We start from the raw sequence: 15,832 nt of genomic DNA on the forward strand, positions 1-15,832 counted from the left end.
TCCAGGGATCCACGGGGACCTATGCAGCATCTCACATAAATGTATCAAGGAGCTGACAGATGCCCTCTACAGTAAGGGTCATTACTATGTGAAGTTCACACTCGATGAAGCTAGCCAGGCTGCTAGATTTCGGGGGTTTGCAGCTATCTCAGGTTTCCCTGGAGTACAGGGTACAATCCACTGCAAACACGTAGCACTGAGATCTCCATGGTAACAGGCCCTGATGTTCATTAACAAGAAAGTGTTCCACTCCCTGAATGTTCAGCTGGTGTGTGATCATCAGGAGCACATCAGGCACATTTGTGCAGGGACCCTGAGACTTCCCATGACTCATACATCCTGAGTCACTCCCAGGTGCCTCACTTATTCAAAGGGCCTCAGCGATTACAGGGGTGGCTGCTTAGGGATAAGGGCTACCCACTCAAACAATGTCTCATGACACCCGTGTGTCGTCCTCTGAGTCACTGGGAGGAGATACACAACACGGCTTATAGCTCGACACGATCCATCATTGAGCAGACCACTGGCATCCTGAAGATGTGCTTCTGATGTTTGGACCTCTCAGGTGGGACTCTGCAGTACTCTCCACAGAGGGGGTCCCACCTGTGGTCGGTTGTGCCTTTCACATCCCGGTGCTTCAAAGGGGGGGGTGCCTTGCCAAAGGGAGACATGGAGGCAGCTCTGCGCTCCCGATGAAGAGCAGGATGGGCAGGAACCTGAGATGAGGGTCAGCTTCCACGCGAGGATGCCATTGAAGAAGCACAATGTGGAAAATGTGCCTGTGACACACTGATAGACACAAGATTCCAGGGGGAGTAAGGTCCAGGCAACGGGACACAGCCACATTGCTTCTGCCCTCACTGTCATGCCTGTGGACTGAATGTCCTTTCCAACCAGTGACATGGAGAGCAATCTCAGCATTTAGCCTTACACCTTCAATCCTCATGACTCACTTGGCTCAGTTGATTGGAAAGGTCAGCACTGGTGCGCTCTGGGAAGAGATAGTCACCACAACAGTGCAGACGCTGCGTCAAAAGCCTTGATGCAGAGGTGGCCACTGTTTCTGGGAAGGTTTTTGCTGACACTGAGATGCACACATCTGTTGGACAGAGCATCATGGCTGCAGGTCTTGTGCTTTGGCACTAACAATGAAGGCAGCCTCCGCTATTGGAGAGACAGCTACAGTTATTCCTCCAAGACTAGTGAGAACACCTAACTTCACACTGCCCTGTAAGGAGGACAGTTACTGGCACATTGTTCAGACGCTTCAGTAAAGAGTTTCACTTAATCTCCCTGACATAACTCCAGGGTTGAATCACGAGTCAGCTACACATTACACGAGCCTCAGACAGAGAGGTGAACACCGAGTGGGGACATGGATCACCCTCCCAATAAGGGGGCACATAGATGCATATGCATGATGCTTTCAAATATCTACACTATTCTCATGAACAGGAAACATATTTACAAAGGTGCATGGTATATACAGTGATTGAATACCCGTGACCCAGAAGTGATGTCAAAGTTTCTTAATATTTCTAACCCCACCGAGGGGCATCCCCGACATCCTCAGCAGAGGTGGAGACTGCCTGCTGACTGCTATACCCTGTTGCCTATGATTTTAATGGGCATCCCCTCAAGGGCCAAGACCTGGAGGAACCCGGCCAGCATTGGGTATCCTGCTGTGGGGCAGGTGCACCCTCCTCAGCCTGTACAGCTGGAGGTGATGGGGTCACAGGCAGAGGGGATTGGGATTGGCTGGACTCTCTTGGAGTCACCTGGGTGGATGGCCCCAGGGTGTTGAGCTGCTGGTCCTCCTCCCTGTGGGTGCCCGAGGGCCCCTGCCTGACTCCCTGAGGAGCAGGGACTCCTGGAGGGAGGTTAAGGTGCCCCGCCCCCTCTCACCTTACCACTGATGGGTCCTTCAGTGGCTATAGTGATGGAGCGCAGGTCCGAGTGCAAATCCGGCAGGAACTGATCGACCAACATCTCCAAAGTAACTGCCACCCTTCCCATGGAGACCTCAAGACTCTCACATGTCGGAACCACAACATCAGACAGAACATATTCGGACTCCTCTATCGCTCTAGTCTGTTGACTACCTCTCACAACTCTACCGGATTTTCCATCGCCTGTTGTTGCATCTCCAGCAGGCTTGACGTGGTCGTTTCCAGAGGCTTATCATCTGACCCGGACTCAGTGGGTGTGAAGATGTGTCCATGAGGTGTTCCCCAGCATCTCATCTGTCACGCTGCACAAACTCTGTCCTCACCCCTTACTGGGGCGGACTCAGCCCACACAACCTCTCCTCTATCTCTTCTCATCATGTTCCATCCATTTGTCTTCATGCAGGCCAAGCTTGCCCACAACAAGAGGGAGAATGCGACCCGAATCTACTGTACAGCTATGACCCACCAGCGTGTGTCGCTCTGCGCTGGAGGAGGGTGCAGGTGAACACAGTGATGGGTCTTCTTCAGATGGCTCCTCAGCTTCCTCTTCTGAGGTGGCCTGAGGGCTGGGCTTATGTTGGCTCTGATGGTGTGTCTGGACCTGCTACTGCCCGTGAGAGAGAGAGGACAGGCTTGGTTCAGGATCAGGCCGAATGCAACATTGTATGTCACTCACTGAAAAGGTCAGGATGTGATCAACTCATGGAGGGCTCATCCATACAGGCTTGCTGGGAAAGGCCGACCTCACCTTCTCCACAGGAGTGGCCCCTGTCCTCACCCACCAACCCAGCAGCATCCTCCTCAAATTTAGTGAGCTCCATGATATTGACCATCCATCCTCTGGTCCGGGAACTCTCCCTCTTCTTGTGCGGAAACTTGGTCTGCATGAAGACAACTGGATGGAATGTGATGAGAAGAGATAGAGGAGGTTGGGAAGCATGTATGTCCCCTGCGTGGACTGAGCCCTCCCCAGTAACGAGTGAGGACAGAGTTTGTGCAGCGTGACAGATGAGGTGCTGGTGATGTTAAAGTGCCCGGGAGACAATCAGTGCTAATGTGCCCCCCACTAATATTGTGTGAGATCCCTGAGCAGTGTAACCCTTTGAGTGCATGATGCCATAAGGAGAGTGTGAGGTTGGAGTGAGGAGAGGGCTGACTTCCCCAGGTGGAGAGGATGAGATTGTTCATCCTCTTCCTGCACCAGATGGCGTTTCTAGGCGGCTGCCTGATGCACTGACCGTCCTTGCGATGGCCTCCCAGGCTGGCGAGGTTGCCGGACTTCGCCCAGGGGTGGAGGATATCCTGGTGTTGCCGCACGTCATTGATGACCGTCTCCAGGGAGTCGTTATTAAATTTCAGAGCAGATCTCTTAATTGCTGCAGCCATGTTAAGACATCCCTGCTCAAAGCTGGGCTGAAGAGTGTGAGGATGGCGTTTAAATATGGCGTCCGGACCTTCGAGCCCATTGGGTGGTGGCAGGGCAGGCGAATCAGTTCCCAACCCGCTACTTGATTTGGGGAGAAGCTCGCCTATGAATAATTAATCAGCTTCTGAGCACGAAACCGGGCGCGTATTCCCACCACCCCACCCAGCAGGAAACGCACCACGAAACTTACCCCCCACCCCCACCTCACTTAGTCTCAAAACTGCAAAATTCCACCCAATGACTATAGGTGATTGCAACTTAGAGAATTTTAACACATTAAGGTTTTGTTTTCTAAAACCTCATGTGCTTTTCGATAGACAAGCAAAAACCAGTCTTGTCTTGTGATTGGTAAATGACATGTCAAGGTGATTAGCTGACTGCATACAGTTCTGTATAAGCCATATAACAATACTATAAATTGTACTCAAACCTGAATCACAATTACCTAGCTTGACATTAAAGAAATCCCTTTATGAAAAAAGCTTATTATAAAAAACAAGTATCCAACACTCAGGTATTTTCCACAATAGAATTTCTGAGCAAGTTCTATTTTCCTCCTGTTTCTAATCTGCTTTTTCACATAATTATCTCTCCTGAAGGCTCCTTTAAAATACAACTCTCCCTTTCTCCTTCCTAACAGCCTCGTCACCTTGGTAGTGAAACACTTCAGTTCACACCTTGTAGGGTGACTGTGACCAACAGTAACTGGTTATAGATCTCACTTGCCAAAATATTCAGTGATGATAAATGTAGTCAGTTTCTCAATATCCAGAACTTTAAATAATTAGCAAGAATTTATTTTTTATTCTTAAAATTTAGCCACCACCACAGCTTTTTTCAAGCTTAGCTCTTGTTACAAGATTTCAGACAAGGGCAGCTGTTCATTACAGGAAGTATATTTTTGGAATTAAATTTTAAGTCACTCAGACCAGCGGCACAAGAAAAAAAGTGTCTGTTTAAAATACTGCTGAACTCCCAGCTTCACCTTCTGGCTGTCCTCAGGTCGGTGATATGGGTGCCAAAGATTGTCCCTTCCATTGAGGCTCTTAGCCAGGGTTCCAATGCCTGCTCTCCCTCTAATGCTGGGAAAGTGTGCGTGGATGATAGGTGAGCACAAGATTGAGTTTAGCTGCAACGCTCCCACCTTCATTATGATGAATTTTCCAACTGAAACTCTGCTATAATGAAAGGTTGTTTAGCTGAAGCAGTGCAGCGCAGATGCCACAATGGAACTCTGGTGCAAACTGCCCAGATGATTGAAGCAGAGTTCTGCTGAATGTGTAAAATTATCCAGATGTTTTTGTTTACTTTTTCCAAAAAGGAATAATGCGTTTCAAAAAAAAAACACCAGTCGTACGCTGCACAAGATGCTAAATATTCGGCGTTATAAATAGCCAGGCTCTGTGGACTTGAATAGTTTTTGCTAGGGAACTTCCCTACACGATTCCCTCCAACACAGACAATTATTATTCAATAGCAAAAAAACAAACTGCAAATCTTCAAAAGGTCAGTCCTGCTCTGCTGTATGCGCGAGGAACACAGAAACACCCACGTGCTTTAACATGCTACCGGCACACCTCAAAGTTAGTCATTTGCCGAGCTAAATGTCTGAATGACTTCCATCAGCAAACTAACAAAAGTTCAGGGGGGGGGAAACGAAAACGTTCTACCTTAGACACTTCTTCTTCCTTGCCCTGTGAAGCAGGCTGATTAAGATTACCAGAGCTCGGAATTTAATACTCCTGGCAGGCATGACAGTAGCTTTCGGTGTTGCCCACCTGGGCTGTCGGAACAACTGTGCTTGTAGCGCTGCTCCTTCAGCCTCTGCTGGATTCAGCAGGGCTCCAAACAGCTGTGCTGAGGGCTGCAGAGATGCGCTGCCAAGTTACTCACAGTCCAAACAGAACAGTGGCTGAGTCAGACTCCACAGAGTTGCAAAGCTGCAAACTTTCAGAGGAAGGTGACCATGATTAAAGGCGGGGGGAGAATTAAAAAAAAAGGTCCTACCATCTTGTAGCTGCTCTCCAGCAAAAGTTACTTTTAGAAGAAAGATCCAAGCATTCAGACAGTCCCACGGATGATGATGAAACATTACTTTGTTGACTATAGACACACAATAGGAATCACATGGAACAGAGAATTAATCCTCCACGCCTCCCCCATCAAAGACCAGCTAGCCATTTGCACCCCCTCCTCTCCCTTGCTTTCTCACACATAAGCACACACTTAGTTTTGAATGTTAATGGCTACTTATGTGTGCAGCTAGAAGCTGGGCCATACAGAGGACGTAGTTTAATCCTGCTATTGGCTAATCCGGTTTTTCGCAACAGAACGATGTACAGAACAATCTGGTAAAACTCAGGTTAACACACAAACAAAAGAATTCACAGCTGCTGCCGGAGAACATGCTGGCCATTTCTAGTCAATAGGTTCACACTCTATTCTAAGCACTGACCCAGTCAACAATGCAGTGGTCTGGCTAACCCAGTCTCACGGTGCCCAAGTTATTTTCACTGTTGTTACACCCCCCACCCTCCCATGAAAGTGAATATACTTCCATCCAGATGGCAAGAAACACCATTCAGAAGCCCAACTGCTATTGTACTAACTCGTCATCACCATACACAGTTAATCTTATGCTCAATACAGGAATGCTCATTTCTGAAGAAAATACTGCATGCGCAGTTAATTATTTATTCATATGTTTAAAACTAAACTGATTTGAACATCCACATTCTCCTCTCCTGCTCGAATTAGTGTCCATGGATACCAAAGTGCCTCAGGCAAGTGACCATTCCCCCCATTGACAAATCCTAGTAGCGAGCACTGACCACAGAGCATCACAGCTGAGCCCACACTCATCCAAACCTTCCTTAGCACAAGTCACCAAGCATCAGGGAGGGGGAGCCCAGCTAAAATTTCCCCATCACAAACCAGGGCACTGAATATAATTGTAATGAATTTACCATCTTCCCAGTGGAAGGCCAATAGGGAATGAACCTGGGTCATTTCCACACTGGGCAGCTCCTAACCAGCCGAGTCATTGGGGGAGGCGGGGCAGAGATCCAGCTGATCCTTAATTTTATAATGTATGATTTTTAAAAAAATCTTGCAGATACAGAAGGCAAATTCAAGCAATTCAGCTCTGAAGAAGTCACACAGACTCAATGTTAACTCTGTTTCTCTCTCCACAGATGCTGCCAGATGTGCTGAGATTTTCCAGCATTTTCTGTTTTTATTACCACTGAATTAAGTGCTAGTCAGGCACTGAAGTGACTAGTGGTGGCCTTCCCTGGTGTCAAGGACCTCAGGCGGTAGAAATTCCGTCCCTTGTGAGCTGCAGGCAGCACCAACAAGGATGTAGTGGCAGCTGCTGACAATGCACCCAGCAGAGGCCCAGGATCAGCGAGGGACACAGGCAACTGGTGAGTCAGGGAGGGATGAGGGTCGAGGGAGAGGTGAGGGGAAGGAGATCGGAGGCAAGGCGAGGGTGGGCCCCCACTTCCCTGATGCCAGGTCCCTCAATCAGGCATTAATTGCTCACTTAAGGGCCTCAACTGGCAGTAGGGCAGGAAGGCCATCCATGAGCTTTACCACCCAGACTTATTGGATCATGTAGAAAGCTTCAACCTCCCCATGGAAAAATTGGAGGTTTAGGCTTTGGTCCAATCTGCCAAATAAAGCCTTTTAATTTTTTTTAAACCCTATGACTTAGATCATCTGGTCCAGGGGATTTGTCCACTTTTAGTCTCAATAATGTCTCCAGTACTTTTTCCTCACTAAATGTTAATAACTTTAAGTTCCTCACTCTCATTAGATCCTTGGTTTCTTACAATTTCTGTTGTTATTTGTGTCTTCTATTGTGAAGAGAGACACAAATTATTTTTAGTGTCTCTGCCATGTCTTTATTCCTCATTATAATTTCTCTGCCTCTAATGGACCCATGTTTATTTTTTCTAACTAGTCCATTTTACATACTTGTAAAAGCTCTTTTTTTTATATTTTTATATTTCTTGCTCATTTTCTTTCAGTCCACATGGACTGCAGTGGTTCAAGAAGGCAGCTCACCACCACCTTCTCAAGGGCAACTAGGGATGGGCAATAAATGCTGGTCCAGCCAGTGACACCCACATCCCGTGAATGAATTTTTAAAAATGTTCAACTTTCTCCATTTTAAACAATTACCTGGTAATGCTTTGCTTATTTTTAAAACCCTCCTATCCTTAGGCTTCCTACTCTTTTTGACAATATAAGCCTCTTCCTTTAATCTAATACTATCCTTAACTGCTATAGTTAGCCCCGGATCACTTTTCTAGTGGAGTTTTTATTCCTCAAGAGAATGTATATTTGTTGAGAATTAAGTTATTTTTTAAAATTGACTATCTAAAGTCATATCTTTTAATCAAATTTCCCAATCTACCTCAACCAACTCATCTCCCAAAGCTCCGCAGTTGGCTTTCTTTACATTTGAGTTCCTAGTTCTGAATTAACCACATATACCAGAACGTCCCAAACTTCAATCCTGCTGTTGAGCTGGACTGGAGACTGCACTTAACAGCAGCTTCCCTGGGATAGGGAGTGAGTGGGCTGGGTTCCTCCACCTGATCAGTACACAGTGATTACCGGTGGAAGTGTCGATGATGGGTGAGTATCGATTGCGAACAGAACCTTCTGGTGCTCGCTTTACCAAGCTGAAACAAGTGGAATTGTTTTTTTGCCTGAGGTAGCGTGGGCTCTACTGATGCACATGAAGCTCTTCACTTCAGCAAGAAGTCACCATCACAGCAGAGAAGGCCACAGGGAAAGGAACATAAATATCACAATCTGAGTCATTGGCAAAAATGACTGCATCTTTTAAACACTTAATCAAATCACATAAGTAGTAAATGGACATGTTGCCTGCTTAACACCTCAAATGGGATTCTGTCTCATTGATGAGAGAACTGTTTACCTTTTCCAGTATTATGGGATTATCATCAGTGGCAGCTTGTTGTGGTTTTTCAGTAAAAACATTCATGTGTCCTGGAGCTGGACATGATCGTGAGTCGACAGTACAACTTTTCTTTCAATGCAAACTTCACCATCAGCTTTTAGTAACAGTACATTTGCAACAGCTACACCTTCAGAGCTCTAGACAGAAATGCTGCCTTTAACATTCACTACTCACAGGACAGGTAATCAAAGATTATCCAAAACCAAAACAGAATTACCTGGAAAAACTCAGCAGGTCTGGCAGCATCAGCGGAGAAGAAAAGAGTCGACATTTCGAGTCAACTATGGGCCCCAGCTATGCCTGTCTCTTTATGGGGTATGTGGAACATTCCTTGTTCCAGTCCTACTCCGGCCCCCTCCCACAACTCTTTCTCCGGTACATCGATGATTGCTTCGGTGCTGCTTCATGCTCTCGTCGGGACCTGGAAAAATTTATTAATTTTGCTTCCAATCTCCACCCCTCCATCATTTTCACATGGTCCATCTCTGACACTTCTCTTCCCTTCCTTGACCTCTCTGTCTCAATTTCTGATGATAGACTGTCCACCAATATCCATTACAAGCCTACCGACTCCCACAGCTACCTCGACTACAGCTCCTCACACCCCGCTTCCTGTAAAGACTCCATCCCATTCTCTCAGTTCCTTCGCCTCCATCGCATCTGTTCTGATGACGCTACCTTCAAAAACAGCTCCTCTGACATGTCCTCCTTCTTCCTTAACCGAGGTTTTCCATCCACGGTCGTTGACAGGGCCCTCAACCGTGTCCGGCCCATATCCCGCGCATCCTCCCTCACGCCTTCTCCTCCTTCCCAGAAACATGATAGGGTCCCCCTTGTCCTCACTTATCACCCCACCAGCCTCCGCATTCAAAGGATCATCCTCCGCCATTTCCGCCAACTCCAGCATGATGCCACCACCAAACACATCTTCCCTTCACCCCCCTTGACGGCATTCCGTAGGGATCGTTCCCTCCGGGACACCCTGGTCCACTCCTCCATCACCCCCTACTCCTCAACCCCCACTTATGGCACCTCCCCATGCCCACGCAGAAGATGCAACACCTGCCCCTTCACTTCCTCTCTCCTCACCGTCCAAGGGCCCAAACACTCCTTTCAAGTGAAGCAGCATTTCACTTGCATTTCCCCTAACTTAGTCTACTGCATTCGTTGCTCCCAATGCGGTCTCCTCTACATTGGAGAGACCAAACGCAAACTGGGCGACCGTTTTGCGGAACACCTGCGGTCTGTCCGCAAGAAAGACCCAAACCTCCCTGTCGCTTGCCATTTTAACACTCCACCCTGTTCTCTTGCCAACATGTCTGTCCTTGGCTTGCTGCATTGTTCCAGTGAAGCCCAACGCAAACTGGAGGAACAGCACCTCATCTTCCGACTAGGTACTTTACAGCCCTCTGGGCTGAATATTGAATTCAACAACTTTAGATCTTAAACTCCCCCTCCCCCCATCTCCACCCCGTTTCTTCCCCGCCCCCCCCTGCTTTTTTTTCAATAATTTATATAGATTCTTCTTTCCCCACCTATTTCCATTATTTTTAAATCTAAAACTAAAACCTTTAGTCTTTCCACCCCACCCCCACTAGAGCTGTACTTTGAATATCCTGTCTTCTATTCTTAATTAGCACTTTTCTCAGACAAAGACCACCACCTTCAACACCTCTTTGACCCTTTTGTCTGTGACATCTTTTGATTATCTGCTCATCTCCACAATCATCACACCACACCCTCAATGTGTCTCTTCCCCCCCTTTTCCCCCCTCCCCCCGCCACCTTAAACCAATTTATATTTCTCCCTTCTTCTAATCTACGCTCCAGTTCTGCCGAAGGGCCATGAAGGCTCGAAACGTTAACTGATTTCTTCTCCGCCGATGCTGCCAGACTTGCTGAGTTTTTCCAGGTAATTCTGTTTTTGTTTTGAACTCATTTCATTGTTTGATATATGTACAATTCAAATGCAATAACTTACATTTCACACTCATTAACACCAGAGTATCCGTGAAAAATAAATAGCAACAGAAAATGAACCCAGAATGAACAAGCATTCGTTAAATGCCAGAAGCATGGTCCATTCATTCACAATTCCAGAATATTTCTCATCTCATAAAAACTCAGGTAAAGTATCTGGAATGTGCTGAGGCCATGAGCGGCACTATATAAATGCAAACCTTTTCTTTCTGTCTGTATCTTTCATTTCTTGGACAGAGTGAAGCCACACTTTTAATTACATTGCCATGTTCTTCCTTATGCATTTCACCTGTGTGTGTGTTAAACTTGGCCACCAAGCTAAGCAAAACAGACCAAAAAGTCAGACATGATTCATTATAACCAGAACATTCTGCCAAGATGAGCTTAGAACTCTTGGAAAAGCGCCTGTGGCTTGCTCTGCTGTAGAAGCAATGAAGCAGCAGCCCATGTTCCATCGAGCAGTGTCACATTAAACTGAGGTGCCTGTACTTACAGGGAATTCAGGTTTTTCATTACAATCCATTTGTCCTGGTTGTTCTTCCCTTTATTGAGTTTCAGTGAAACCTGTCTAAACACCTTCAGGCAGAGACTGCAACTTTCATTATTGTTACACCAACTACACCCACAGGAGATTTGAAGCTTGCGACTTTGACAATTTTATTTAATCAAAGTCCACAATATCAAGTTGCTGAACGAAAATGCTATTGTTAATACCAGTGCTCATTCACCGAGCCACATATCAGCTTTGTTTCCTTTCTCTGTACTGCCTGCAATGCTGGGGAATCCTTGCTGTAGTGTGGCAAGGAGAATTATACTCATTACAAATACAGCCATGCCTAGAATGAAGTTGTACTGATGTGTTTACCATCCCTTGGAACTTGTCCTCCAGCTGCACACCCCAAGATCCAGTTAGCTTTCCGTGCTGTAATGCACACTGTGCAGTTGGCTTTAGAGCTGTGCATCAGTGCCCGAATCCTTGTGTTGTATTCTGTGACCTAGAACCATCTGGTTTATATTCCCATGGTTTATTTCCTTCACCTAATCTCATTTTCCACTACTTATCCCGATTAAATATTACTTAGCGGTCATCAGTCCACCTTGCCAACCTGTGCAGGTCCATTTGTATATGGCTTGGCTTTTCTCAAACAGTTTGATTCTGTCAAAAAACTACTGCGGATGCTGGAAATCCAAAACAAAAACAGAATTACCTGGAAAAACTCAGCATGTCTGGCAGCATCGGCGGAGAAGAAAAGAGTTGACATTTCAAGTCCTCATGACCCTTCTCTCACCCATTCTAATCTGTCTCTCTCGGAACTTACTGCACTCCGTTCTCTCAGGTCCAACCCCAACATTGTATCAAACCCGCTGACAAGGGTGGTGCTGTTGTTATCTGGCGCACTGACCTCTACCTCGCGGAGGCTGAGCGTCAACTCGCAGACACTTCCTCCTACCTCTCCCTGGACCATGACCCCACCACTGAACATCAAGCCATTGTTTCCAGGACTGTCACTGACCTCATCTCCTCTGGAGATCTTCCTCCCACAGCTTCCAACCTGATAGTCGCCCAACCTCGGACGGCCCGCTTCTACCTCCTACCCAAAATCCACAAGCAGAACTGTCCCGGCAGACCGATCGTGTCAGCCTGTTCCTGCCCCACGGAACTCATTTCTCGTTATCTTGACTCCCTTCTCTCTCCCCTTGTCCAGTCCCTTCCCACCTACATCTGTGATTCCTCTGACACCTTATGTCACATCAACAATTTCCAGTTCCCTGGCCCCAACCGCTTCCTCTTCACCATGGACGTCCAATCCCTCTACACCTCCATCCCCCACCAGGATGGTCTGAGGGCCCTTAGCTTCTTCATTGAACAGAGGCCCGAACAATCCCCATCCACCACTACTCTCCTCCGTCTGGCTGAACTTGTTCTCACACTGAACAATTTCTCCTTTAACTCCTCTCATTTCCTCCAAATAAAAGGTGTGGCTATGGGTACCCACATGGGCCCCAGCTATGCCTGCCTCTTTATGCGGTATGTGGAACATTCCTTGTTCCAGTCCTACTCCGGCCCCCTCCCACAATTCTTTCTCCAGTACATCGATGATTACTTCGGTGCTGCTTCATGCTCTCGTCGGGACCTGGAAAAATTTATTAATTTTGCTTCCAATCTCCACCCCTCCATCATCTTCACATGGTCCATCTCTGACACTTCTCTTCCCTTCCTTGACCTCTCTGTCTCATTTTCTGGTGATAGACTGTCCACAAATATCCATTACAAGCCTACCGACTCCCACAGCTACCTCGACTACAGCTCCTCACACCTGCTTCCTGTAAGGACTCCATCCCATTCTCTCAGTTCCTTCGCCTCCGTCGCATCTGTTCTGATGATGCTACCTTCAAAAACAGTTCCTCTGACATGTCCTCCTTCTTCCTTAACCGAGGTTTTCCACCCACGGTCGTTGACAGGGCCCTCAACCGTGTCCGGCCCATCTCCCACGCATCCGCCCTCACGCCTTCTCCTCCCTCCCAGAAACATGATAGGTTCCCCCTTGTCCTCACTTATCACCCCACCAGCCTCCGCATTCAAAGGATCATCCTCCGCCATTTCCGCCAACTCCAGCATGATGCCACCACCAAACACATCTTCCCTTCACCCTCACCCTGGCGGCATCCCGTAGGGATCATTCCCTCCGGGATACCCTGGTCCACTCCTCCATCACCTCCTACTCCTCAACCCCCACCTATGGCACCTCCCTATGCCCACGCAGAAGATGCAACACCTGCCCCTTCACTTCCTCTCTCCTCACCGTCCAAGGGCCCAAACACTCCTTTCAAATGAAGCAACATTTCACTTGCATTTCCCCTTAGTCTACTGCATTCGTTGCTCCCAATGCGGTCTCCTCTACATTGGAGAGACCAAACGTAAACTGGGCGACCGCTTTGCAGAACACCTGCGGTCTGTCCGCAAGAAAGACCCAAACCTCCCTGTCGCTTGCCATTTTAACACTCCACCCTGCTCTCTTGCCCACATGTCTGTCCTTGGCTTGCTGCATTGTTCCAGTGAAGCCCAACGCAAACTGGAGGAACAGCACCTCATCTTCCAACTAGGCACTTTACAGCCTTCTGGACTGAATATTGAATTCAACAACTTTAGATCTTGAACTCCCTCTTCCATCCCCACCCCCTTTCCGTTTCTTCCCCCTCCCTTTTGTTTTTTCTAATAATTTATATAGATTTTTCTTTTCCCACCTATTTCCATTATTTTTAAATCTATACCTGTAATGCCCTGTCAGTCTTTCCACCCCACCCCCACTAGAGCTGTACCTTGAGTGTCCTGCCATCCATTCTTAATTAGCACATTCTCTTAGATAATATCACCACCTTCAACACCTCTTTGTTCCTTTGTCTGTAACATCTTTTGATTATCTGCTCCTATCACTGCTTGCTTGTCCCTACAACCACCCCCCCCCCCAAACAACTTCTCTCTCCCCCCAACCCCCCCCTCTTAAACCAGCTTATATTTCACCCCTCTCCTATTTTTACTTAGTTCTGTTGAAGGGTCATGAGGACTCAAAACGTCAACTCTTCTTCTCCGCCGATGCTGCCAGACCTGCTGAGTTTTTCCAGGTAATTCTGTTTTTGAGTTTGATTCTGTCCCTCACTCCAAATCAAGTGTATAAATTGCAAAGCAGAACAGGTCCTGCACTGAGCCCAATGCAGGAACCTCTGGAGTAGCCAATTCCATCTCACCAAAGCTTCATTCACAATCAACTATTGTGTTCTCTGCCTCGTCTCAGAAACCTGGCTCCAACTGTGTGATTTAATCATTCATGTAGTACGAGACCAAAGCCTCACTGAAATCTAAATACATCACCACCACAGAGTTTCTGTTTGCTGCAAGGAGAGTCCATTGTTTCCTCAAATGACTCCAGTAAACGTGTTAGGCAAAGCTCCCCACCTGAAATTGATGCTGACTCCCTCTCACCATCTATCCCATCGCCCCTCTTTTAGAATGCATTCTAATACTTCCCCCGAGGATAGATGCTGAACTTACTGGCCTATTCTTGTCTGGATCATCCTTTTTATATTTTTGGTTATCGGGTTCGCTTTGTCTGACGAACGCTAGCTGCGCCCTTGATGTTAACACATTAGTTGGTGCTTGAAACTATATACGAAGAGAGACCGAATAACTGAACAAACACTGGTGGTTTATTAGAACCAAGAACAGTGCACTAACACCACGTGTGCTTCTTCAATCACCTCCAGCTCTAGATTTACAGTTACCCAAGAGGCCCATGCTGTGTAGCGATTGGTCAATACAGTCACATGGTCAACTAACTACACTCTCTTAAAGGCACATAGCACTCCACTGTACCACAATTCCTTTGCCCCTTTTTAAAGATTATGTTAAATACTTTCCAATCCTTAGGCATCACTCCTATTTCTCATCATTCCAAAAAAATCGTGACAAGGACATGAATGATTCTGTTGACCACTCTGCACAGCCCCTGTATGAAATCTTTCCTAACTGCTGTAGTTCGGCTATAGTTTCTTTAAGCCACCAGAGATGACTTTATTTTGTAATTTCTATTTCTTTTCGTACTTCTGTCTTCCTGGAAATTCAACTTCTGGACTGTGGGGAATGTCCAAGAGTTTCTCAGTGAACAGTAAGAGAATTAATTTAGTACATTTGTTAGCCCTTAGTCCCCTTATATTATGTCACCTTTGGAATGATTTAGTGTCCACACCATTTCTTCTTTTTAACTTATTGTCGCAAAAATATTTGTAAAGTTGCTCAACATTTCATTTAATATTCCTTGTTCACCTAAACCGATGCTTTAATTCGGTTCTCCTAACCAGTCTCATTTACCTTGCTTTTATATTCATTATAATATATTCATTAAAAGGAAATCAGTAACACCATGATAACATTACTGGACTAAGGATCCAGAGGCCTAGACTAAGGATGCTAATGATCCAGAGATAGGAGTTTAACTCAAATCTAGATTCCTTTCAAAAATAACTAGTATCACTGGGTGACCACGAAACTTCAAAAATTGTTGTAAAAACCTATCTGGTTCACTAGTGTCCTTTAGGGAAGGAAATCTGCCGTCCTTACCCAGTCTGGCCTACACGCGACTCCAAACCCACTGCCACATGGTTGACTCTTAACTGCCCTCTGAACTGCTGACCGAGCCACTCGGATGTATAGGGAAAGGCAATAAATGCTGGCCTTGCCATGTGAATGAATAAAATAAAACTCTGGCTCACCATGCTACCTCTCACTTTTGAAACCACCTGTTCTCATCCTTTTGCCTAGTGAAGGAAAAGTAAAATTCAAAAGACAAGAGTATTTGAGTGGGGGGATTAAACAAATCAAAACAGAAGGAAACCTACTCGATTAACTGGAAGGAAAGTTTCAGATTGGTTCATTACGATGTTACCAGGGGCAAAGAGTCTTCATTACCAACAGAGCAATTAGGGTATT

At 46.5% G+C, this 15,832-nt stretch overlaps 1 protein-coding gene across 13 annotated transcripts in view; it reads right to left on the minus strand.

The window, feature by feature from the left end:
• LOC144690357 (rap1 GTPase-activating protein 1-like) overlaps positions 1 to 15,832 on the minus strand; it is a 573,401-nt gene that overhangs the window by 197,256 nt on the left and 360,313 nt on the right. For 4 of the 13 annotated variants that reach the window (XM_078557760.1, XM_078557769.1, XM_078557765.1 and 1 more), the window contains exon 1: positions 5,046 to 5,210. The exons of 3 other annotated variants lie outside the window; for them this stretch is intronic. In XM_078557760.1, the coding sequence (XP_078413886.1) occupies positions 5,046 to 5,128 (83 nt within the window). In that variant the 5' untranslated portion in view covers positions 5,129 to 5,210. Of the gene's footprint in view, positions 1 to 5,045; positions 5,230 to 5,382; positions 5,570 to 15,832 lie in introns of those variants that run through there. 6 more of the 13 variants (XM_078557768.1, XM_078557764.1, XM_078557761.1 and 3 more) reach the window with 4 other exon arrangements.

This window comes from Cetorhinus maximus, chromosome 15 (genome assembly GCF_964194155.1).
Source record: "Cetorhinus maximus chromosome 15, sCetMax3.hap1.1, whole genome shotgun sequence".
NCBI classification, from domain to species: domain Eukaryota; kingdom Metazoa; phylum Chordata; class Chondrichthyes; order Lamniformes; family Cetorhinidae; genus Cetorhinus; species Cetorhinus maximus.